General features: G+C 38.9%; 3 protein-coding genes across 4 annotated transcripts in view; all 3 read right to left on the bottom strand.

Moving 5' to 3' along the window:
- myom1a (myomesin 1a (skelemin)) overlaps nucleotides 1-2,096 on the bottom strand; it is a 36,544-nt gene extending 34,448 nt beyond the window's left edge. For both annotated transcript variants that reach the window (XM_036596372.1, XM_036596373.1), the window contains exons 1-2: nucleotides 1,971-2,096; nucleotides 656-854 (exon numbers count right to left, since the gene is read on the bottom strand). In XM_036596372.1, coding sequence (XP_036452265.1) covers nucleotides 656-783 — 128 coding nt within the window. In that variant the 5' untranslated portion in view covers nucleotides 784-854; nucleotides 1,971-2,096. The remainder of the gene's footprint in view (nucleotides 1-655; nucleotides 855-1,970) is intronic.
- Nucleotides 2,097-7,685: 5,589 nt separating this feature from the next.
- bag1 (BCL2 associated athanogene 1) lies at nucleotides 7,686-10,913 on the bottom strand. The gene is made up of 7 exons (XM_036597661.1): nucleotides 10,806-10,913; nucleotides 10,357-10,482; nucleotides 10,145-10,227; nucleotides 9,098-9,211; nucleotides 8,889-8,996; nucleotides 8,722-8,784; nucleotides 7,686-8,573 (listed from the first exon to the last, which is right to left on the bottom strand). Exons 1-7 carry the CDS (start codon nucleotides 10,840-10,842, stop codon nucleotides 8,484-8,486), a joined length of 621 nt encoding a protein of 206 aa, XP_036453554.1. The 5' UTR covers nucleotides 10,843-10,913; the 3' UTR covers nucleotides 7,686-8,483.
- Nucleotides 10,914-11,455: 542 nt separating this feature from the next.
- On the bottom strand, nucleotides 11,456-17,808 carry chmp5a (charged multivesicular body protein 5a). Its single transcript, XM_036596570.1, has 8 exons — nucleotides 17,646-17,808; nucleotides 17,420-17,524; nucleotides 17,257-17,303; nucleotides 15,979-16,072; nucleotides 15,687-15,758; nucleotides 13,335-13,443; nucleotides 13,080-13,195; nucleotides 11,456-12,852 (listed from the first exon to the last, which is right to left on the bottom strand). The coding sequence occupies exons 1-8, from the start codon at nucleotides 17,709-17,711 to the stop codon at nucleotides 12,802-12,804; spliced, it is 660 nt and encodes a 219-aa protein (XP_036452463.1). The 5' UTR covers nucleotides 17,712-17,808; the 3' UTR covers nucleotides 11,456-12,801.
- Between the last annotated feature and the right edge of the window lie 8,183 nt (nucleotides 17,809-25,991).

The raw sequence follows: 25,991 nt of genomic DNA, 5'->3' as shown, positions 1-25,991 counted from the left end.
TGGGTCATAAAGCTGGACAAACAGGAAGCTCAGATATGAGAGATGTGGCATGAAATGATAATGACTCACAAATCTAACGAGGCAAATCTAAGTCCTTATTTTTCATTAGTATGCCTTTAGGACAATGTTTTCCAATCCAGTTCTCAGAGACTAACATAAAGTCCACCTTCCATTCTATTCCAGCTCCTAGTACTGCTGGGTACCAGGTGTTCCATGTTTGGATCTCCTGTAGTGGGAGATGAGAGGGAGCAAAAAGGTGAACTATTGGTCATTATTTGAGGACTAGATTGTGTAACATTACACGAGAAAGTGTTAATCTTATTCTGAACACACCATTTAGCTAAGTTAGAAGTATCCATATGGAGCATCTAGGACAAGGGTGTCCAATTCCAGCCCTGGAGTCCGGCACAGTTCAGTGACTTCCTGCTCCAACACGCCTACTAAACCTGGTAGCTAACTGGTGAGTTGAACCAAGTATTGACCAAACTGTGCTGGACACAAGCCTCCAGGGACCAGAGCTGATCTAGTAGATGGTGGGTTATTAGCAAAGCATCTGAGCCTTTCAAGTAAAGCAGTAGCAGAGCGAGGCAGTTCTCCAGGAGCCAGCATGTAGAAGCAAAAAGCACAGTGTCGCCTCCTCCCTGGCTCTTCTTACCCCTTGCTGCTCACGTGAGAAGTATAGGAATGGTGGCTGACGGAGGACAGCGAGCTTCGGTGGTAGCTGCTTTCATAGTGCGTCTCGAGGTCCCGCTGCTCCTGCTGCACTTGCAAGGATCCTGACATCCTGAATGGATTGTGGCTGTGCGCTTTCTTTCAGACTGTCCTGTGGGCCCCTTTGCTCTCTCAATTTGTGGCTTCAAATACAATCACCGTTTTATTAAGGATCAATATAAATGGCATTTAGATTAAGGCATTAACCATTACACACAAGTTCATGTAATTATCAGAGGTGGGTGGTAACTAATTACACTTTCTAAGTTTCATGTATTTGAGTAACATTTTGATAATTTTGTGCTCAAAATACAAAACTTTTACTTGTAGCTAAGTATTTTTGCAAAGATAAGACTCCACTTCTTCACACTGAGTTACACATTTTTATGTTTAATTTCATTTGTTCCCATACTGCTTTACTGGTGCTCACATCTTTCAATTTAAAGCTTTAGCATTTTACTTCAGATCGAATAGATCCCAAAATGAGAAGCATCAAAAAACTTCAGTTTTTCTGGTGATAGATGTACAAATAAGTCCCACTGCAGTTCTAATTGAAACAAAGTTTTTGGACCAGATAACTCTTTACATCTTGAGCCACAAGTAACAATACCTTTATTTCACCTCTGGTAATTAAACAATGTGTAGGCCTTGTGCCTAATTTGAGTCTGAAAGGATTCAGAAAATGGACCATTTGTTTGCCACTGGCATTTCACTACACTTAAATTACATTTTCATTAAGTCTGAATGTACTGAACGTACAGAAAACAGCATTCATGATACAACTCTGAGAAGGGTTAATAAGGTTCCAAATTAGATAATGACAGTAAACAAGAAGATTCACATTCAGAGCATGTACATTGTTGAGATTTGAAAAGTAAGTAGCTACAATGATGAATGTAATAGAAAGGCCAACCATATTTCATACATGATATATACACTGGTCTTCAACGCGAGATGGGCTTTAGCTACCTACTTAAATGTAGCATTATGTCATAGGCCTAAATTATGCTACAGCAAGTTTAATGTAAGTCCAGATTGAATTACAGGCCAAGGAGGAGTCTACTTAAACTAGCCTCAACTTATAAAATATAAAAAATCCTTCAGAAAATACTAAGTACTAAAAATATTTAGAGCCTTGAAGGTGACTGAGATGGTTGAGACAACAGATGCATGACATATCAATCCAAGGCAATGATTTCCTTTGTTTATCCAGACTAGTTAGCCAAGCTTTCTAAGTAGAAAGAAATGCAGTTCCTTACCTAACTCCAAATTTTGCAGGAAAAAGGGAGAGAAGCGGCTTAACTCCAAAAGTAGCCAAAATCCAAGCAAGGCGTGAGGGGCAGCCGACGGCAGGACTGTACGGGACTACCCAGAACAAAAATAATGCTGCCACTCGGCAGAATGCAGCATGCAGTCGCGACCTTGTATGGCCAGCAGGCCTGTTAAATATAGCCCGGGCTGGAGGGGGGGAGGCCATGGTAGCAGGCAGCCTATAAAAGAGGACAGGACTGTGGGACCCGCCAACTTCAACCACTCTGTACTAAGTTTATATGACACAATATCTGTTAATGCAAAAGGACAAATTAACATGTGCAATAACCCTCAAAACTGACACTGGAATTAAAGCATCCTGAAAGCTATTAAAGTATTTATAAGGAAAGACCTACAGCAGTGGTATTCAGGCCAGTCCTGCAGGACCCCCAGCCAGGCCACATTTCTGCTGTGTTCCAATCAACGTAATCACTGCTTTATTACCTGACTAATGTGTGTTTGGAGCTTGAACAGAATCAAAAATACTGGACTGGAATCTTAATGAAATGTGTTAACAGTGACAGCGGCATTGTGTAAACGTTACAACTTACCCCATAGGTGGAGTTAAATGTAACAGACAAGGGGCTAGTTGTAACAGTCAATAAAAAGCCAGGTGAAGTTATGCAAACACAAGTAATTTAACTGAAGTAGACTACATCTCCAACCAAAAATAAATCTAAATAAATATGATAAGCAAAACAGAGGATGTGCTAAATGTGACAATTTTATTTTTGACTACAAAGTAAAAGTTTGTTTTAGCATGATAAAACTGAAATCTGTTTACATGACATCTACAGTATGTTTTTGATAGCTCAATGACCAAAACTTCCAAAACCGAAACGTTTTAAATTCATAAGGGGAGGAATATGAACTTACAACTAACCCCGCTGTGTGGAGAATGCATTTTAGCCTGATTAGCACTCACTGTGAATTGTTTACAAGCTTCAGCTGCTAAGAATGTGATTAATATAATACTGGTGCAAATTCTGCAACTTATACACTTCATGAACAATGTTTTTTTTTATGGTATAAAATGGTCTTCTGTGTGAATTTCAGGAAATATCTGTCCATAGGCTATCAAAATTCACAGATGATAATGGTGATATGGGAATATGTGCTTGCTTAAAGGACATACTTCTCAAACCTGACTAACTACATAAATACCCACACTATATTTTACTGCACATTAGGTTGGGGCGTGCTCTCCCCAACATTTGCATTTGTTTAGGGAAAAAAAGTGGAAGAACAGTGGAGAATTTCACTGAATTTGGTGTGAACTGCATTCAAGGGGAAAAAGCATACAATTACACATTACAAGACATCTGCCATGTGTCAGCTCCAAACTGCTCACTGAGCAGACTTTTTAGGGACATATGCTTCCAGGGACAGCACAGATGCTTGCTGAGATAACTGACATTTTATGAATGCAAGTCAGTGAGGAGAAACAGCTCAGGATGATCACCAAAGTGCTGATGCATTCAGACGTAACCCTGACTACACCCTCACGAGATGAGCTACAAGAGAGAGAAAGCACCTCTAAACTTTTTAACAAGCGATTTAGTGATACTTCTGCAGACATTTCCCCTCCTCTTTTCTGGCTGAGTGGCGTTCTTCCGAGCAGAAAAGTTGGACAAGCTATTGCGCTGTGAAGAACAAAAGCTGTGTAATCAACAGCACTTCACATCACCATGTTTGTCTTTAGCTCTTACCCTGCATTTAAACTTTTACCTACAATAAACTCAAAAGTTTAGAATCAATGTTTTTCAGTGATATACAACTAATTTTATTACAGATAAATGAATAAAATTATTCTAATTTGCCAGTCCTGTGCGGCTTTAGAGGTTTCAAATAATTAGCTATAAGCTATTATACCAAAAAAGAAGAAACGTGTACAGAATGAATTGTTATAGAACTCGTATCCAAAATATTATGTACTTGAAAATTGACTTAAAGTGACAAAAAATCAAATGTACACATTTTTCCACTGATCCCAGATGTAGCCGTCGGTCAAGACATGATTGGAGCACAAATTATGCTTCTCAATAGTCACCCAAATAGCTTCTGTACAATACATCCGTAACAGTTCCTTCAACCCCCTTAAACCGCACCCGCATGTCAGTGTGGGTTCAGACGCAGTATGACTTTCTGTGAACAAAGAAAAATTAATGACACTCCAAGCAATCACTTTAGACTACAGAGTCTGCATTCACAGACCACCTCAGGAAAAGGAGTGTTGATCTAGAACCAGTATATGTGAAAATAACCACCAGAAATAAAAACAAATCTGATCCAAGATCAGTCCTGTTTTGTGAATACCAGCCTAGGTGTTGTTTGAAATGGCTGCTTTTAGTGGTGAAGTTTTTTTGTTTTTTTTTTTACTTACTTTACTCCAGAGTTATCTTTACTTTTTTACTTACTTATAGCTCACAGTAAGTAAGTCATACTCTAAACCACATCAGCAAGTCAAAGCGACGTTAATAAAGACCTGGAATCAGTTTGAGTGGGTTGAGAGTTTTCAGGGATGTATTTTTAGAGAAACAATTTGAGTTTCTCTGTAGTTTGGGTGACTACTGGGTTCCAGTGTTTGATAACAAAGTTAGCATTGACGTTCCAGTTCTAAACTAAAGAAGCAAGATTTGGACTCCAAATATGTCTCAGCTGATCAACTACATCTGGGGTAAGTGGAAAATTGTGTACATTTGATGTTTGGTGAAAGCATTCTTTTAAATCGACATTGTACATGAAGAGTTCATTTTCAAAAAACGATAAACGCTAGCAATGCCATTGTCAAGGCATTGCAAGTTTACGTCCTGCAGTAGAAATGGTCAAATTCCACTGCTGCTTTGAAGCGAAACCTGCTAAATCTGTTTAGTGAATCAGTGCGCAGTACTGGGGTCAGGTCATCTCAAATGGCTCCCTTCTCCCTACAAAGTGCAGTTTGTAGGTCTTAAAATAATGGCTACTGCACCTAAACACTGCACAAAATGTCTAACAAAGAACCACTTTGGATTCAGCCATGTGTGCACAATTCCATACTGGAGATAAAGTGTAATATTTGGGTGTAAAAGCCACAATTTCACAACTGACACAGTGCACTACTGTAGGGATCATTTGAGATCCAGCCTTAGGATTTTCTGAGGTATGGTCTGTTTAATATTGCCCAGTAATGGACTGTTTTTGTTACAATTTTCAGCACTTTACCGATCTGTTTTATGTTAAAGAATGTTAAATATTGCCCATTACATGGCTTTGTTTAACTGTGAAACATGACATGACCATTGGAGTATCTGCTTTTGCTGAAAAACAGTTTACAAAAAAGTTTAATTTTGTACGTTTCCTGTGTTGTTATTTTTACCTAATCAAAACAATCCAACTGCAATTTGATTGATAATACCTGGAATGCAAAATAAAACATGATTTATAAAAAATCATTAAAATGGAGATATCTGTTTTTTGCAAATGAACTCTTCATATGTTATCACGCATAAAATGTTGTTAAGGGCTGTTACATATACAAAATAATCTAAAAAACGCTTTAGGCAGTCATAAAAATGATTTAAAACTACAACCCCAATTCCAAAAAAGTTGGGACGCTGTGAACATAGAACACATATCAGATGTTGAAAGTGAGACATTTTACCATTTCATTAAAAACATTAACTCATTTAGAACTTGATGGCACCAACGCATCTCAAAAGTTGGGATGGGGCAGCAAAAGACTGGAAAAGTAAGTGGTACAATAAAAAAAGCTGGAGGAGCAATTTGCAACTAACTCACATGACTGGGTAGAAAAAAAGAGCATTTTAGAGAGGCAGAGTCTCTCGAAGCAAAGATGGGCAGAGGTTCACAATCTGCAAAAAACTGCATCTAAAATTTGTGAAACATTTCAGAAAAATGTTCCTCAACGTAAAATTGTGAAGACTTCGAATATCCCCCCATCTACAGTACATAATATCATCAAAAGATTCAGAGAATCTGGAGAAATCCCTGTATGCAAGGGACAAGGTCGATGGTCAGTATTGGATGCTTGTGCTCTTCAGGCCCTCAGGCGGCAGTGCACTAAAAACAGGCATGATTCTGTACTGGAAATCACTGCATGAGGTCAGGAACACTTCCAGAAATCACTGTCTGTGAACACAGTTCACTGTGCAATCCAGAAATGCAAGTTAAAGCTGTATCATGCAAAGAAAAAAACATATATAAACAGGATCCAGAAACACAGCCAACTTTTCTGGGCCCAAGCTCATTTAAGATGGACAGAGGTGGAAAAGTGTCCTGTGGTCCAACTAATCAAAATTTTAAATTCTTTTTGGAAATAATGGACACTGCATCCTCCAGGCTGAAGACCTCCCAGCTTGTTATTAGCACACATTTCAAAAACCAGCATCCATGATGGTATGGGGGAGCATTAGTGCACATGGCATGGATGCCTTGCACATCTGTGAAGGCACCATTACCGCTGAACGAAACATACAGTTCTTGGCAACATATGCTCCCATCCAAACCACGTCTTTTTCAGGGAAGGCCTTGCATATTTCAGCAAGACAATGCTAAACCGCATACCGCATCCATCACAACAGCATGTCTTCATAGAAAGAGTCCGGGTGCTGAACTGGCCTGCCTGTAGTCCAGACCTTTCAACAATAGACATTTGACACAGCATGAAATGAAAAATCCAGCAAAGAAGACCCAGGGCTGTCGATCAGCTAGAATCCTACATCAGACAAGAATGGGACAACATTTTCTCTCCCAAAACTCCAGCAATTGGTCTCCTCACTTCCCAGACCTTTACAGACTCTTGTTAAAAGAAGAGGGGATGCTACACAATGGTAGACACGGCCCTGTCCAAACTTTTTTGAGATGCGTTGCTGCTGTCAAGTTCTAAATGAGTTAATGCTTTTCATGAAATGGTAAAATGTCTCACTTTCAACATCTGATATGTTCTATGTTCTATTGTGAATAAAATATCGGTCTATGAGATTTACAAACCATTGCTTTCTGTTTTTATTTTGTTATTTTAGATAGCATTCCAACTTTTTTGGAATTGGGGTTGTACTTATCTTAGCAGACAGTGCATTTTGCCTGTAAAGACACTATAACATTAGAATAAATACAAACACAAATACAGTAGAAAGTAACAAGACCTTTTTCAACTTATAAATATGTTGATTAGAAGAGAACAGTTAGAAGAGCACAAGCGTGGATCCTGACTTCTTACTGCACTCCAGTCATTGCATGAGTTTGTACGCAGCACGTAATTAACTGAATTAAGTACTGATTAGTTGAAGCAGATACTGAATATCACCTATAAATACTGGCCTTACTTGAGAAGAGCTTTGAAAATGGATATGCTAATAAACTGACATACATGACTTACAATGTATTATTTCTTTATTTGTCTCTATTCTAACGTTTGTGTTTTTTCAGATAAACGCTTACAGCCAGGATAAATAGCTTTATATATTTTCTCAGATGGCCTAAGACTTTTGCACAGTACTGTAAATATTAATAAATATTCAACTACAGGATGTGAATATGATCAGTTATAGTACAAAGTCAATAGAAACTCCTGCTATCTCATGAATCAGTGTCTAAAATCTTACATTGACATTTCTATCTCTTAAGTTTGCTTTTAAAGGGAATACTGTCATAAGTTCAACATCACAAATCCACAGAAATTTTATTTTCCCACAGCAAAATAATTCACAAACACATGATGTGGGGGAATAATATCTGATGTTACACAGTTCAGACAAAAGCCAATAGACAGCAAAATCTGGAATTGGCCAACATATGTCTATTAACATTTCTGCAGCACATTATAGGCTGCAAACACACAAATGGTTTCAAATGCGTCAATATTTAAGCATTATTAAACTAGGACGATGTTTAACCACAGCAGACGATGAGCCGACAGTACTGTACAAAAAAAGTACTCATTAGACATGACAGCTCAGAGGTACCAGTGACTATTGCAATGTATTGTATTGTGTGTTATACTTTGTGTATTCAGGCATAGTAAAGGGACCATGTAAGACTGAGAGCTTGGACAGTTCCATGAATTCACTTTTGACCAAGCCAAATTTGTAAGCAGACAATTTCATACGTTTGTCATACCTAATAATTAATATGATCATATTCTCACTTAGGCAGATGCCCGACCCGTAAATTTGTAAAGCCTTAGATTCATGTTTGAGATTATGTGCTTGAGCTGTTAAATTCCAGCCCATAGGCTGTTAGCATTAAATCAAATTGAACTACAGCACTGCAGTGCACCTGAGACTGCTGTATGTATCTGACAAACCTCAACTCACTGCAACAGTTTTTGGACTGCCCATTATAGGACAGGAGGCATATATGTAAATATATAGACGCTGCTGAACCTGCTCCAGTACTGAAGCTCACTGTGATGGTCGCTCACAGAGCAACTCTATGGTAGTCACGAAAGTGAAGAGTCATCATTACTCTGCCAGGGCTAAATTTTTCGTCTGAATCTTTGCCAGATGATCCGATATACCAGCTTCAATCTTGTCACACTGGGCTAGGAATCCCTGTGGGTGATGGAGAATAATTAAAAAATTAGATATGACATTTAGAATTTGTGAGATTCAGATTATTATGTATTGTTTCATTTTAATGTACTATTGTAATTTCTCACAGTTTAAGCCAACATGTAGTTCAAATAGAGTATAACTCTACCTGAACGGCTTTCACAAGTCCTTTTTTCTTCATCCTACAGTCACTAAAATTCTCAGGCACGCTCTGCAAACAAAATGAGAAATGGGCGTTAACACATGTAAATTAGCCAAGTATGATGTAAAGTGCAAATTACAGTGACTAAGCTAGTTAACTAATATGATAATTACCAAGGCATCAATCTGCTCTAGGATCTTCATGAACTGCTCAGCAGCAACCTTCACTCTTTGGTCTAGTTTGTTAAGAGCTTCAGCCTGTAAATCCTTTGCTAGAAAACCCTGAAAACAGCAGCATTGCAAAAATGAACATTAGCTTACAAAAATGAAAATCCAATCCACGTACATACTGAAGGAAAAATCCCTGAATAGGGAAAACATACATTCTTCAGTCCTGTCAGTTCTCCATCCACTTTCTCAAGCTTCTTGGCTGTCTGCTCCACCGACTTTTCGATGTCTTTGAGCTTTTTCAGTTCAGCCTCCTCCTCTGGACTATTCTATTAAGTGAAGATTCAAGTTTGGACCACACAACATGACACATCCGAAACTATAATTTTTAATGACTGAGTACATAAGCCGACAGGCCACTTCATTAAAACCACCTCATTTCTACACTCGTCCATTTTATCAGCTCCACTTACCATATAGATGCACTCTGTAGTTCTACAGTTACAGACTGCAGTGCATCTGTTTCTCTGCATACTTTGTTAGCTTTTTACCCTGTTCTTCAATGGTCAGAACCTCCAGAGGACCACCGCAGTGCAGGCATTATTTGGGTGGTGGACCTTTCTCAGTACTGTTGTGACACTGACGTGGTGGTGGAATGATAGTGTTTGTTGCATTGTTACGAGTGGATCACACACTGCAGTGCTGCTGAAGTTTTTAAACACCGTGTCTACTCACTGTCCACTCTATTAGACACTCTGACCTTGTTGATTCACCCTGTAAAGTCAGAAACGATAGCACATATGTTGCGGAACAGTTTGTGCTGGTCATTCTCTAGTCCTTCGTCAGTGGTCAAAGGATGCTGCCCACAGGACACGGTTGGCTGGATATTTTTGGTTGGTGGACTATTCTCAGTCCAGCAGTGACAATGAGGTTTTTAAAAACTCCAGCAGCACTGCTGTGTCTGATCCACTTGTACCAGCACAATACACACTAACACACCACCACCACGTCAGTGTCACTTCAGTGCTGAGAATGATCCACCACCTAATAATACTTGCATTGTGGTGGTCCTGACCATTGAAGAGCAGGGTAAAAGGATAAAAAGCTAACGAAGTATGCAGAGAAACAGATGTACTACAGTCTGTAACTGTAGGACTAAAAAGTGCACCTACGTGGTAAGTAGAGCTGATAAATTGGAAAATGAGTGTAGAAACAAGGAGGTGGTCTTAATGAAGTGGCCTGTCAGTGTACGTTTGTCTTACCCTTTTCCCAATCATCATAAGTTTACATCCTTGTTTTATCCCAAAGCTGGCCAGACTTTCATCCATCTCCTTCAAGGATTTCCCTGCAGCATAAGAAACCACGACCCTTACATTTTGTCTTAGAGAAGTTTTTTGAAGCAGGACAGGTTTCCATAAACAGTAGCAGTAAAAGGAAGGTTAGGAAAAACTTTATTTACTTCACAGCTTGATACCTTTAAAAATAATTTTCTGAGAAGGTGCCGGTACACCTGTAGCTTCTGTCAGAGCTTCAGACAGATCCTTAAGTAAAGGCTCTTTCCCATCCTGTCCTGTCAGTGTGAGGCTGTGTTTGGTAGTGCCTGAGAGGAACGGGGGCAAAAGAGAGACACTTTTTAAAAACAACTACACAGGTACACAGAGTATTAGTTAGCTACAGTTAAACCAGCTAACTGTCATACTATTTGTTTACTCTTTAGCGCGGAACGAGACCGCTAGCGAAAACGCACCGCATAGCTAGCTCGCTAGCCGGCTACTCCGGTTAACAAGCACCAGTTAGCTAGAGTCACTTTCTCGGACTTAACGCTACAGTTTGCAAGTCAATACATTTGTAGTTAAGTCCCGGAAGACATAACAGTTATATGTACGTTCTGAAAGGTATAAAACACTGAATAGATGTGTTTACCATAAGCGACTATCACTGTGATTGTGTTGTCGGCCATCGCTACAACATTAGCAGCTGCTAGCGGCGCCGCAGTGAAACAGGATGTGACGTAAACGGCTCTCGCCAACATTCTCACACCGCCACTCAGTGTGAAGAACGGAACAGACAGATCATCTCTTACTGAAGCTCCTTCACAGATAACGGTCACAACTGGGCAAAAAATCAGCTCACAGAGCGCCTCTGTTTCCAAAACAAAGTATAATTTATTATGTACAGTTCAAATGGACAGTGTATTAAATAATAACGTAGTGCAAACATTGTTTCCAGAGGACACATTACAACCAGTCATATACGATCAGCTGAACTAGCCAAACTTATTCAAAATAAGAAACCAAGTCGTCTATAGTATATTTACTTATTATTATTATTATTATTATTATTATTATCACATCACTGGCCACTTTATTAGGGAAAAAAAATCTTCAAAATGCTAACTTGAGAGGACAGGAGAAGGAAAAAAAAATTCTTTACTTTTAATGTAAGCCAGTATAAAAAGATTTTATTACAAATGATTCTGAAGTTTTTCTTTTGATTCATTCATCGTGAAATGCTCACACAATGGAACATGTTGCTGTGCTCATATAGTGTATATTGTTTTTTGTTTTGCTTTGTTTTGTTTTTTGGACAGTGACAACACCTCATGCAATCATCCCATCAGCCAGTCATGTAGCAGCAGCTCAATGCATAAAATCATGCAGATACAGATAATGTTCATATCAAACATCAGAATGGGGGAAAAATGTGATCTAATTGACTTTGACTGTGGCAATGTTGTTGGTGCCAGATGGGCTGGTCTGAGTATTTAAGAAACTGCTGATCTGGAATTTTTAATCCACAGCAGTCTCTAGAGCAGCGATCACCAACCCTGGTCCTGGAGATCTACCTTCCTGCAGAGTCTAGTTCCAACCACAATCTGCCACACCTGCTCCAGCTAATTAACTTCTTCAGAAGTCCATGATTGGCTGGATGCATTAGTGTTAGGTAAGGACAACACTGCCTTGATGTAGATCTCCAGGGAGGAGGGTTGGTGACCACTGCTCCAGAGTTTACACAGAGTGATGTGAAAAACAAAAAATATCCAGGTGTGGCAGTTGAGGCAGAAAGGCCTTGTTGATGAGAGAGGTCAGAGGAGAATGGCCAGACAGGAAGGCTACGGTAACTCAAATGACCCCTCTTTGGTTCCGTTCCTGTCAGTCAAGAACAGCAATCTGAGGCTGCAGTGAGCACAGACTCACCCAAACTAGACAGTTAAAGACTGGAAAAGGCAGGTTGGATCCAGCCTGCCTTTTGTCAAAAGTTCAAGCTAGTAATGGTGTGAGGAATGTTTTCTTCGCATATACTGGATCCCCATATATGCAACAGCCAATTTGCCGACCATGAGCATCTTCTGATGGATAGTAATGTGCTTTGTCATCAAGCTCATCTCAGGCTGGTTTAATGATTATGACAAAGCGCTGAGTTCTGTGTACTTCAGTGACCTCTGCAGTCACCGGGTCTGAATCCAGGACTTAGAGCAGCTTTGGCATGTGCTAGAATGAGAGATTCGCAGCATGAATGTGCAGCTGACAAATAAGCAGCCATTACGTGATGCAATCTTGTCAGCATGGACCAGAGTCAAAAAAGCATGTTTCCAGAAGCCTGTTGAACACATGCTCTGAAAAATTCAGACTGTTCTAACAGTAAAAGGGATTCTACTCAGCATTAAACTGCTGTTCTTAATAAAGTGGTCAGTGTATTAAGGTAATATTAATATGGAGAACAAGATATGGTTAATCATAAAACAATGGAAACATAATCCTACAAGCCCACATGCTGGAATGGCACAAAATCCAACAGAAACACAAGCTTCAGTACCACACATTGGGTAGGTCTTCTTGGGTAAAGTGGATTTGAATGCCAAATGCACAAAATATGCAGAGGATTTTCAGTCAGGGAGCAGGTCCTGCAGTAACTCAGTTTATGTGGCTGGGATTTGCGGTAGTCCAAACTCGTCCACCAGAACACCATCCTGTGAAATATACAGAAAAAAGTGTATGCAAGGTATTAATGCCTTTTTTGCATGTCTATGTTTTGTTTACAATGGATAAAATTAAATAATGGAGCCCTCAGTGACTAGCATGAACGAGTGATGTAGTGCTACGTGTTGCCATAGTGTAACTTGATGTATTTCAAAAAATAAAGAACTACGGGCTTGTCACCCAATTTTTCTGATCTAATTTGAAATGCAAGTGTAACCTTATTGGTTTTGCTATCACTGGGTATCCCCTCTGGTATGGAGGGCGCAGCTGAGGCTTCATCTAGATAGGAGCTGTCATCGTCCAGCAGTAACTCATCTCCAAGGGCATCCAACTCTGAAAAAAAAACAAAATGAGCACTAAGGCGGAGCTCGCGTTGGACACATTTTCCACAGTGTGAACACCCCCGCCCCTCATGATGTGCTTCAGATTCTCTGGATCTTCTGTCTGTCAGATACACAAACAGACCACCTACCTGCTTCTAGCTCATCCTCGTCAATTTCTGGAGTACCATAGCTGCGGCTCAGAGCCTCCTGCACTTCGTTGGCTTCTTCCATCATGTCCTCAAGCTGGTCCTGTAGGTCCTAAGAAACAGGCAGCAGGATAATAAAGAGCTGACACAGTGTGTTCAATTAAAGAATCCAAACACAGCAGTCATGTGACAACATTTGTTGAAATCACATAATGCACACTACTGCCTCTTGGATCTACTAGGGTTCCACTCATAACAAAACGAATGAATGTAAAATCACTTCCAATTCATGATCGCCGGGTCTCTCATTGGCCATCTTTTGCGGAAACTACTGTCAGGGTCCAAAACTAGACATCTGAGTGCATCCTTCAGAGTAAAGTGGGAGAGAAAGGGGAGGGGCTTATGCTATGCCCATACTTATGGCAGAAACATTTAAATAGAAGAAGACAGTTTACATATTGGGATATGAATGAGACAGTTCATAACATTCAACATGACGGTTGTACTATGGAAAGTCCCACACTTCAATAAAAATGGCCAATCGCCTTGTTGGTAAAATAGGAAAAAAGCAGGAAAACGCGCCCTTGTTGTGGCGATATAGGCGTTAGTGGTAGCTGGCACATCCTAAATTATGCATTTTTTTGGTTGTTATCTGAGCCAAACACCACCAACTATATATGAGCTTTTTGTCAGATTTTACCAGTGACTGTAAATATGTGTTTGAAACAGTTTCAGGTTTATACGTCTCTCCCCATTCATACAGATAGGAGCCTGGTCTTGCACGACTGGAAATAACTGCTCAGGGTGTTTTTAAGATAGCCGCAGAGTAAACAGACTTTATTACAAGGACGTAGCCCAACACTCAAATGAATGGCTTTGCTGAAAGTCACTTATAAATTGCATGGGTTGCAATTTTTGGGGGGCTTTACTTTGTTAAGAGTGCTAATACAGCAGGCATTAAAAAAAGTTGTATTTGTTTTAGTACAAATTACGAGTCTAAAACTGAGCTCAAATAGAACTGTTTTCATAGACCACTGTAGTCGTGTCGTCATTTTGTAGTCAGCGCCATGTTGTTATGCCCATGTTAGGAACTCTGGGTCTAAGCCCCATTTCTCTATGGCCAGAATGAATAGGGTTTTCGAAAAATCGCCTCTATCGCCCCCTGTGTTAAATAAAAATGTTCAGAACCCGATATGTTTTGTCCTGTGAACATTATTCTCCAGAATACCACTGGATCCTCTGAATTACGAGGTCGTTAAAGAGTTGAAATATTAATATTGCTACATATGAGCTAAATGCTACTACACACTGAATTCAGGTAATTAGACTGACAGCCTCCTTTAGCAGGTTATCACCCGCTGATGAACTGATTTTGCCTCTCAGAATATCCTAATTTTTATTTTAATGCTGGTAACATTTTTTTCTGAGGACATTTTCTCAGGAAATTCGCCAGCTTTTTGTTCGACTTTTCCCGTTCCACTTTAAATGGCGCAGCATTTCAGAATGGCTGTGCCATTTAAGGTGGAACGGGAAAAGTCAAATAAGGGTGGAAAGGCATGATATGAGGAGGTTTCTCTATTTCCGCTGAACAGCTGAGTAACATTAACTTATTTTTGCTGTTTCACAGAACCGACAGGTCAGTATTTTGTCTCGTTTGCTAATGTTTGTGATAGCTAGTCACAGCAGCTGCACCATTTAAGGTGGAACGGGAACATTCAAACAAGAAACTGCAAAAAAAAAAAAAGCAGCTAAATTCTGCCTTGTAGTTTTAACTCGGGTAGTATTTTTGATAAGGAGTTTTAGCCTATAAAAATATCCCACTCAGAGGTTTTATTAACGGGTATACCTGTAATTATCCGCTACTGTAGAAGATTTCGTTATTTCGTTAAGGTAGCACAGCTCGTCAGAGCACCACGACAGCCCGCCTTAGTTTTGTGTAGCTTAGTGACATCAAATTGATGCACAGTAGCTTTAGCTCTCATGTAGCAATATTAGTATTATAGCTCTTCACGACCTCGTAATTCAGAGGATCCAGTGATATTCTGGAGAATAATGTTCACAGGACAAAAAGTATCAGGGTTCTGAACATTTTTATTTAACACAGGGGGCGATAGAGGCGATTTTTCGAAAACCTTATTCATTCTGGCCATAGAGAAATGGGGCTTAGACCCGGAGTTCCTAACATGGGCATAATGAGGACTACAGAATGACGCACGACTACAGCGGCCTATTGTGTTTTAAGAAAGAAATCTAATCAAATCTTGAGCTTGAAAATATGTATATCATTACATCTCTAATGTTCATCTTTCTGCTTGACAGTGCAGTCTGGTGATTACATAAATCACAATGACTTACTTCAATCTGGTCCATCTTCACTTGCTTATAGGCCTTTTTCATTTCTTTTGCACCGATCTTCATAGCCTCAACCTACAAAAGAACAAGAACATGTTTGCTTATTTATGTCAGCGCATCTTTCTCATATGCAGATTAGCTACACATTTCATGCTAAAAGTACAAACATAAAATAATGTGCACATTAATATGAAGAGTATGAAAATCATTTAATAGTTTGGGCTAAATGATGGTATATCCTTCATATTAGATGCAAATCTAATCTATGAGTGAGAAATGGGACACTGGTCCTTACTGTTGTTTTGGTGTCCTTTAAAGACTGAATGGTGTAGTTGGCCTGTTCCATGTTAAAGGACTGCTGGGCAAGTTGATCTCTTTGGCCTTCATACCTTAATCACAAGGCACAAAAGGATAGGCACATCGTACACCACAGCCTCTAAACCATATTGACAAAAGCATAGTAGTACTACAGGAACATATGTTAGCGTCTTATAGTACATTTGGACAATTACAGAGTTTACCACAGTATTGCTACTCAAGTGGTATAGATTACTGTAAGACAGTACTACAGGAATTCTATACAGAGATACTACTATGCAGTGTTAAACGGCACTATTAAAACTGTATAGCTTCTTATACTGTTATTACAGTTCTTTTTTTCTAAGCAAAACACTGTGGCACTTTCCAGTAAAACTTTATTTTGAGAGTCTACTGTAAATGCTTTATATAAGCTCAACTAAAATAACATTCAACTTATTATCTATTAGATGCAACCAAAGGTTAAGTTGGATGCACTAGATTACATTAAAGGGTCTATATAATGGAAAACCAGATTTCCTGCACTTTTTTAAAATAAAACAGTTAAAAATAATAAGTGACCACTGTCAAAGTTTCAAACTGAACCATTCAATATCCAGACTATTGAGTCCTTATATGAAAACTACACTGCAAATACAGTTTTTTGGGTTTTGAATTTTTTTCTGTGATGTTTTGAAAACCAGCTCATTTACATTCAGCCACCTATTCAGCCTTCAGCGGTTCAGCCCTGCCCACTTATACTAAAGTCCTAAGGAGTGTTTGAGCTCTGAGTGCTCTTTAAATGAGGCACAATGCAGGACAGCCAATCAGAGCAGAGCTCATTTATCTTACATCAGTCTTAGAGGGACAATAACAAAAACAGCCTGTTTGACTGCGAGGGATAAAGAGAGGTCAGAAATGCTCATGTCAAAATAAATGATGACCATGTAGTAGTACATAATACCACACAAATGTTATAAGTCAACCTCAAGGCAAAAAAATATAATACAATAAAAATGCAGGATTGCAGGACACAGGAAGGGCCCTTTAAATCTAACTCTAGACCTAACATACCATCAACCCATAAACCTGTCTTAAATATAGTCCTAACCCTGTTGGTAGTTAAATATGTTTCACCAAAAAGCATCTGTAGGTCAATAGGTCACTCTCAAAATAAAGTGTGACCCACTATTCAACCATATGGTAACGTACCACATACAGACAGTATGCAATTCCCAAAATGCAATTCTTCATCTTAAAGATTAAACAGACTTACATTCTCTTCTGTTTGAGGACCCTCATCGCCTTCTGCTTCACTGCATTCTGTAAAAGGAGGGTTCAGTCCAGACTTACAGAGCCAGTTCTGCTTCACCACTGAACATGCACTGATTCACTCTTACAGTAAGTTATAGTGAAGTCACTGAGGGGTCATCATTTACCTTCGCCGGACCTTCTCTCATCTTTTTCATCTGATCTTTGTACTTGATGAGCTCGGCGTCGATTCTGGCGATCTTCTTGTCGATGGAGTCGGCCCTGGCTTCGACCTGTGAAAGTGAAGGTGTGCATCATCAGTGCGGTCAGTCAGCGGCAGCGCCATGACTGTCAGACTGTCGGGATTCAGGATGAGACACTGATTTAGAGCTCGAGATCAGCGAAGCAGCTCACATTTCCGATGCACTCTGAGAGGTTGGGTGGGGCCTGGTTCTTACTCCGACCGAAGATGCGGTTCATGATGTGTGGAGAGGGGGGTTCCTGCTCTGTGTGAAGAGTGCAAAAGAAAGAAATGGATAAAATAAACGCGAACCGGGGCCGACAGAGCAGAGCATCAGTGAGGATGCATTTCCGGTGGACCACACAAACAAACCGCGCTAGAATAAAAGTCACCACACTATCCCACAGTCGAATTACTGTATCATTACTACACCATCGTCAAATTACTGTAGAATTACTAAACCATAGTCAAATAGAATTACAACACGTCCTCTACACAATTTAATTTTGTAATTTTGTATATAGTAATTCTTCTATATGATTCTATAGGCTTACTATAAAATAACTATAGAATGTCATTATTATATAACTATATTTATATATTACTATATAGTAACATTATTATAACATTTCTATAAATGAACTACACTATATTGTAGTAAAAATGGTATAGAACTATACTATATTACAGTAAAATCACTATAGGATATACTGGAGTAAAAGTATTATAGAATAACAGTACTACACTAAAGTAAAATTGCTGTAAAATTCTTATAGTATAATAAAAAATTACTTTAGAATTATTATACTTCTGTATAGTAGTCCTACTATTAAATTATTCCAAAACACTATACTATCCTACAGAAAATGTGTAGTTACTGAGTGTTACTGAATGTTGCTGAGTGTGCTGTAGTATTTTTACTATATGAAGATTTTCATTCCAAAATGCTGTAAATCCATTTGTAACAATTTTGGATATAATGAGTTTTTGAAAAGAATAACAGCTGATATAGAATAGTAAACCCATGTTTACTTGTCTATTAAAAGTGGTATAAATCATAAAATAGCATTGATATTTCTTTTTGTAAGTGGCTCTGGATAAGAGCGTCTATTAAATGCTAAAAAAGAAAATGTAAATGTCTTGTATGTGTAAGGCCCACTCCCAACAACGTATATAGGCTTATCTATCAGCAGAAGTTTATTAGGTCCTGTTCTTCTCTTTTGGGGATCTTCACAAAAATAAAACAATAAATCTTGAAAATGAGAGATGTGAGCGACAGCAAAGCTGAATGAACTGAATAAAATGAGTAACACTAGCCTTTAAAAGTTCGGAATCACAATTCAAACATCTGGAATCACAGTTTTCAATAAAAAAAATTAAATGTTACAGCTGAATGTATAAATTGATCCTATCATGGTGCTACTAATCTACACCTTTTACATTCTTCAAGCAATTACTATGGTGCTTCCTCAACAACTGAGAAAACAGTATAAACATATGTGATACCTGGTGAACAAAGCTCACGCAGATAATGTATCAAAAATTGCTACAAATGAATAATTATATTATATTATTTATCACTTATAACATTTTTGTGTTCCCAAAAAACTTGAAATAATGAATTACACATTTTATAATACCTTCTTATTTCTAGCTTTTAGTATTTCAGTACTGTGTAAGTTATTATGGAATAAAATAATAGCAGTTACTAACATAACAAGTGATTCAAAACTTTATGAATGCTAGTGTAAATGTGATGGAGTAAAATGTCCTTGAGTAGAAGTCAGCATGTCACTAGAACACACATAGAAATGTGCAAATCCATCATATTTAGTATGTTCTTTGGTAAATGGAACTAGTCATTACCCATCTCTGATTTGTTTGGACCATTTATTTGTGCAAATTAAATGTGAGATTTATTAATTCAGGTCAAATTATTTCCTACAGACCTCTGAGAGTTTCTGAAAGCATTTTCAGACTGTGATGATGTGCAGTGTGTAAACCACCTGACCAAACAGCAGCATCTCCAGTAGTATTGTATAAGAACTATTAGCATAAAACCTCCTTTCTCAGTTGATCTATGGGATCACATATTTTTTAATTATGCTGAAGATCCTTGAACTGCCATAAAATAATACGAAACATGAATTACAGCCTTAGTGCCTGCTTTTAATGTTTGCATAATTTATTTCCATGCAGGTATCAGCACTTTTACAGTACAGTACAGCTCTTTATCTGACCAGTAAGCATTTATTTGCTCAGAAAAAAACAGTAACATTAGAACAAATGCAAATGAACATGAATACTATTCATATAGTTTGATTATTATAGGTATTTCCAAGAAGTATTTCCAAACGTCTCCTTCTGTTTTAAATACTAATTTTATAGTTACCATCCAATATGCTTCAGCCAATCAATACCTCAATAAGTTAAATTAGGTGCACTTGTGGTGGAATTAAAAAAAGATGTGCAATGACTGGGGTCCAAGAACCAAACCTGGGTTCTTCTACTCAACGAAGATTATAGCAATAACTGTAGAGGGTTTCAGATGGTTTGCGCTGGTCTTCGATGATTATCAGCTACATTCTTGCTGGTCTAAGATGGTCAAGGTAGTTGACCAGCTGGACTAGGCAAATCATACCCTATGATGATGATCAACTTGGCCAAGCTGGTCATGCTAGTAGGTCAACTTGGTTAAGTTTGTCATGCTGGTACACTCTTTAAAAAGATGGGTTCTTAAGTAAAGACTATGGTTCTATATAGAACCATGAACACTCAAACAACACTTTGCATGATTAAAAGGTTCATGGCACAGTGAAATGGTTCTTCAGATTGATGGAGAATGTGCTGTATAGGGTTCTATACAGAAACTTTTTGAAAAGGGTTCAATATAGCGTTCTATAGAGTTATATAGAGTTATATAGAGAATATAGAGTTCTGCTACTGTTATGATGACAAGCTTGTAACAGTACAAGGACACTTTTTAGTGCTAAATAGAATTCTTTTCAAAATATTTAAACATAGAACCATATACAACACATTCTCCATAAATCTGAAAAATGCTCTCATTGTGCAAAGAATCCATTAAGCATGCAAATGGTTCTTTGAGTGTTTGTGGTTTTATATAGAACAATTGTTTTTACTAAAGAACATTTGAAGAACCATATTTTTTAAAAGGTCAGTTCAACTTGCTTCAGCTGGTCATATTGGGAGTTCAAATTGGTAAATATGGTCATTCTGGTAGTCCAGCTTGGTCCGACTAATCATCCATCCATCCATCCATCCATCATCTAAACCGCTTATCCTTCTGGGTCGCGGTGGGGTGCTGGAGCCTATCCCAGCTGTCATTGGGCGGAAGGCAGGATACACCCTGGACAGGTCGCCAGTCCATCGCAGGGCAGACAGACAGACATACATATACAGTCACACCTAGGGGCAATTCAGCATGTCCAATTGGCCTGACTGCATATTTTTGGACTGTGGAAGGAAACCGGAGTACCCGGAGGAAACCCACGCAGACACGGGGAGAACATGCAAACTCCACACAGAAACGACCCTGGTCACCCGGCCGGGAATCGAACCCAGGCCCTCCTTGTTGTGAGGCACCGTGCCGCCCCCGACTAATCATGATAAGTGCAAACACCTTTGAGCATTCATGGGACTGCAGTGGAATGAGTGAACTGCTTTAAATTTCTCTGTGTTCATGTAGCCAAAGATTTTACCTGGTCACTCAACATGAGACATGTCAAAAAGGTGCCAAATGCATTCATTTCCTCAGGAGGCTGAGGAGAGTCTACCTGCCACATTAGCTCCTCTGCAACTTCTACAGGATCACAGTGGAGAGTATCCTTACTAGCCTGAGACATACAGGGCATCCAATAAAAGAAATGAGAGGAAATTGTCTTTAAAAACATTCCAGATGCTTCTGTTGTGAGTGAGTTCCTAATATATCTAAAATTTGCCAAGTTATATTTTACTATGCAGGTCATCTTTTTATGTGTTTATTAAAACTATAAGTGCAACCCAGAAAAATTCCCAAATATTTGAACATTTTTATGTTCAGACCATTTACCAAAATCCCTCTGTTTTGTTTACTAATGAAATAGAGAGTAACTGTTTGCTCAACTTTCAGCGTTAAACTGGAATCACTGAAGTAATTTATAACTTTATTCATTACTTGTGATGATTTGGCAGCAACTTGCACTGCATGCATCTGATGGGTATACAGTACTGTGTCATCAGCATACATCTGAATCTCCAAACCAGTACATACTGACAGCAGATCATTTGTGTATAAACTGAATAACAGAGGTCTTAGCATAGAACCCTGTGGAACTCCAACAGTGCACACTTTAGGTGATGTTAAAGCAGAATTAATCTGCACACATTAAGATAAACCAGATAAGCAAGACTTAATCCAGTTTTGTGCATCTATGGAAAGTTTATATTGTGCTAACTTAAAACGGCTTTGTTTATTTACTGTGTCAATAGCCTTACGCAGATCAAAAAGGCTGCACCATCCAATTTAGTTTTAATATCTTCAAAAAATATAATGTGCCGTTTCAGTAGAATGATTTTATCTAAATCCAAATTGCATGCAATGCAACAGACCTTCAGAAGATGTGCTATCAGCTGCTCAGAAACTACCTTCTCTAAAGCCTATGAAATAGGAGGGACAGTACTAACTGGTCTGTAATTGCTTATTTTCTGTCTGTCTCCTGACTTATGAACAAGAGTTTCTATTGCAAGTTTCAGTGTGCTAGAGATTATGTTCTCCTGAACTGACTGATTTATATTGTAAGTTACTGTGGGAGTTAAATTATTTCTAGGTATTATTTTATTTTTTTTGAGAAGGAGCATGTCAATTCTGAAAATCTTTTTTGCGTTGGAGTTTGAAAATGATAACAGAATTTTGTTCACTTTTACTTCACTTACAGGTTTCATGCTCAGTTCTATCTGGGGAGGATGCATTTGTGGCGAATTCTGACACGTCTGTGTAACAGAATCAATAATAGAAACTATTAGCCACCTCTAAAATATCACATTGAAATGTGCCATTTAAGTTAATGCCATATATCCCCACTCTTCAGATGTTCAATGGCCATTGGTGGTCAAATGAAAATACATCTTATGCTGGTCAATCAGCTAAGCAGGTCACCACCATAACCAGCTTAAGCTAACCTTTTTTTTCAGGAGCGTTGGCTGGACTAAGACTTTTGCACAGTACAGAATGATTTTATTTTAAATTTGCTGTTGCCAGTTGCAGATGTTACTGGAACATAATTTTACTTCAATCTTTTTTCTTACAAAGATCCATGGAAGGGCAGAAATTTCATAATGCACTCTAGCCTCAAGGTCAGATGTTGTGATTGCCTGGCCTGCTAGAACAACCAGGGCCATCAGCCAGGAAAACAGTACTGCAGGTAAGTAGGCACAGCAAGTTCTCACACAGACATTCTTCATTTAATCTATAGTGCATTTACAAAGTCAAGAACCCTGATAATAAATTCTGTAGAAATCATATCAGAAAATCTAAGCAAACTTCTTCCCCAAGGCCATCTTGATAAATGGCTGTTTCGTAACTATCTCAGGTGACCATGAACCGCTGCTTCCAGCCTTCAGAGTCTGCCATGGCAACGCCAGTGCTCCAGCAGTAACGGGCCACTGAAAGCTGCCTCAAAAACGTGCACACACAGCCAGACAAAAGAAATGAGGATGATTTGAGCTCAGTAACTGAGCCTGCTCTCTGCTCCATTGCCATGATTTCACATGGAAAGCAGCTGTGTGCAAATGTGTGCAAGATGTAAAAATGAACTCATATAGTTACATAATGTGAGTTGAATCTAGTATCTGATAAAATTAGAGGCATAAACCATTTCTCACTCCAAAGAATGGTATTTATGAGCTACTAATTAATAAAAATCAAACATGTTTGGTGAACATTTGCATGCACAAAAGAAATGGGCAATGCCACAAATTTTCTTCCTGACTGGCTACTAATACCAAGGTTAATATCTCAAAACTAATACTGATACTTTTAATAAAGGGGTAAAAGGAGAATTCTTTGTGATTTCTACAGTGAAAAGCAGTAAATGTGGATAATACAAATGATATCTGCATCAGTATTAAATAAAATGCCACAAATTGTGGACATGGCAGAAGGAAAAGTTGTTCCTATCTTGCACATTTGTTTATTGTAATCCCTCTTTTCACATTCTCAGCATCAGACACTTTAGGTTTCATAAAAAGACAGTCATTCAATAGAACGCTTAAAGAAAATACTAAGCATTGTGAGAATAAATTCTTAAAAGAATGCTTTTAAGATGTTTGGAAGGTGTGTGGAGATGTTTGACTGTTTGACTTGGAATGACTGTGGAAAACACAATGATTCATTCCTTTTCTGTGCTGTTTTAAAGGCGTGTCAATTCACTGACACACGTCAGTCATGGTTACCAATTGAAGTCTCCTTTGAGACCAAGTGAATAAGCATTCCTTGAGTTACCATGGTGATGCTGAGGATGTCTCTGTTCCAACCATATGATTGTGTGATCCTGCTAAATATATGGATTTTCATCTCATTACAGGAACTGTGATGATGTGCGCATTTGTATTCTAGAAGCTCTCAAGCAATTCCAGTGAAGTGAAAATAAAGAGTAGGTCATGCATCTACTCTTTTCCCCTTAGTGCCCGCTCTTGTGGCAATATATTATCCCTTCTTTTGCTCCGTCTGATACCCAGGTATACTTACATCTTGGCACGTCTGGCTGACATCTCGTCATGGATCATCTCATCAGTCCACCATCTGAAGCCAAACCCAGGCAAGACCAAACTGCTGTTGATCCCTGGAACTACAGGCCCCAACCGTGATCATCTCTTCTCCTCTGAGAACTCTTTTGATCATGTCTGAAAAAGGGCCGTGTCTTACCAGAACCCCATCCATTTTGGTAGCTATCACTGACCTCCCATAAAGACATGGCCTTGTTACAATACAGATTTGTCTGCATATTCAGTTTAATATATTCTAAAACAAGTACCATGTTTTTAGATATGGCCAAAGCAGATTTAACAAACTGACAATATTAAAAATTACCAAGTAGATATACAACTTACAACTTAGAGCCCCCCTGCAGCCCCCAGGGGGCCACAACTCCCGGTTTGAGAACTATATCATTATAGCATAAAGCAGTGTTTCTCAGCTTTGGTCCTGGAGGCTGACTGTCCTGCATGTTTTAGTGCTTTCCTGCCTTAATACAGCCACTTTAAGTTGAGAAACAGTGGCATAGAGCATTATAGTGTAGAGCTCCTCAGCATCTGGAAGATTCAAGCCTTTCTCTTTACTGAGACCACTCGGGTGCTTGTTCAGTCTCGTCATTTCAAGACTTGACTGATGCAACTCACTCGTGGCTGGTCTTCTTGTGCTTGCCATCAGGCTCTTGCAGCACAACTTGGTTTCAGTCATCCCAATTTCACCCATGTCACTCTGTTACTGCACACCTTTCACTGGTCACCTGTAGCCGCCCGCATCAGATTCAAAACCTTGATGACCCTGACCAGCCGCTCTCTTCCTGATGACAATGGTCAACACCTGAATCGTGACCCACCATCAAGACTCCTCTGTCCTGAAAGTACAGATGGTGGAATGAACATCCTCTTGGTATCTTTAGATATCAAATAAAGACTTGTTTGATAAGCATTAAAATCAACATGAATTTTGACTTATTAAAATGAATGCACTTATGAACTGTCCTATTTCTGTGTTTTGTGCGATATCAGCCCAGACTCCTGTTTCTGGCACAGTTCTGGGTCAGGAGTATCTTTGGATTCTAGTCTATGTGCACCAGCTTCCAAGCTGATAACAAAGTATTTTTTTAAGTCGCTGTGGATGAAAGCATCTGCTAAAAGCCATGAATGTAAATGTACATTTGAAAGCAAAAAAGCAACTTTTCAGTCAACCTTTGTGTGTCTTCTCTGGGTCATGATTGTGCCATTTAGTGCACTCCACTTACAGGTAATACAAGCCACAATCAGCAATGCAGAGAAAGCAGCAGTTCCTCCACTTCTTCCTGATTATCATACTCACTTGATTATCTCTCCCCTGAAGCTACATTTGCCTGCGCTGAATTCATCACAGCTGGCCCTCTGTTTCAGAAAGCTGCTTAACTGCAGTATTAAATTTCACTAAATGTGTATTGTGTTTTACTGTGCAGCGGTCTCAGATGGATGTCATTACATACATAGTATAAGTGCCTCTTATATACCTTTAGGCAGGGCTGCCCAATCCTGGAGATCTACCACCCTGGAGAGTTCAGATCCAGCACACCTGGCTCTAATTATCAGATGCCCCTGAAAGCCTTCATTACCTGAATCAGGTGTGTTTGATTAGGGTTGGAGTTAAACTGTGCAGGACGGTAGATCTCCAGGACCAGAACTGGGCACCCCTGCCTTTAGGTATACATTCACTGGCCACTTTATTAGGAACATATTCCTCCACCTTGCTGGTGTACAGTTAGACTGAGAGA

Source organism: Colossoma macropomum, unplaced genomic scaffold (genome assembly GCF_904425465.1).
Source record: "Colossoma macropomum unplaced genomic scaffold, Colossoma_macropomum, whole genome shotgun sequence".
In the NCBI taxonomy this organism is placed as follows: Eukaryota; Metazoa; Chordata; class Actinopteri; order Characiformes; family Serrasalmidae; genus Colossoma; species Colossoma macropomum.
The sequence above is the reverse complement of the archived record's forward strand: the minus strand, read 5'-3'. Positions and strand labels throughout refer to the sequence as shown.

What these genes read in the sequence shown, in the direction of transcription:
- bag1 (XM_036597661.1), bottom strand. Translation starts at nt 10,842, where the DNA reads ATGGCCGACAACACAATCACAGTGATAGTCGCTTATG. An exon ending in TAGAGCAGATTGATGCCTTG is followed by an intron (nt 8,785 to 8,888) that starts GTAATTATCATA and finishes TTTTGTTTGCAG; the next exon opens with AGCGTGCCTGAGAATTTTAG. An exon ending in GACTTGTGAAAGCCGTTCAG is followed by an intron (nt 8,574 to 8,721) that starts GTAGAGTTATAC and finishes CATCACCCACAG; the next exon opens with GGATTCCTAGCCCAGTGTGA.
- chmp5a (XM_036596570.1), bottom strand. Translation starts at nt 17,711, where the DNA reads ATGAACCGCATCTTCGGTCGGAGTAAGAACCAGGCCCCACCCAACCTC. An exon ending in TGAAGATGGACCAGATTGAA is followed by an intron (nt 13,444 to 15,686) that starts GTAAGTCATTGT and finishes CCTGTTTCTTAG; the next exon opens with GACCTACAGGACCAGCTTGA. An exon ending in CGAGGATGAGCTAGAAGCAG is followed by an intron (nt 13,196 to 13,334) that starts GTAGGTGGTCTG and finishes TTTTTTTTTCAG; the next exon opens with AGTTGGATGCCCTTGGAGAT.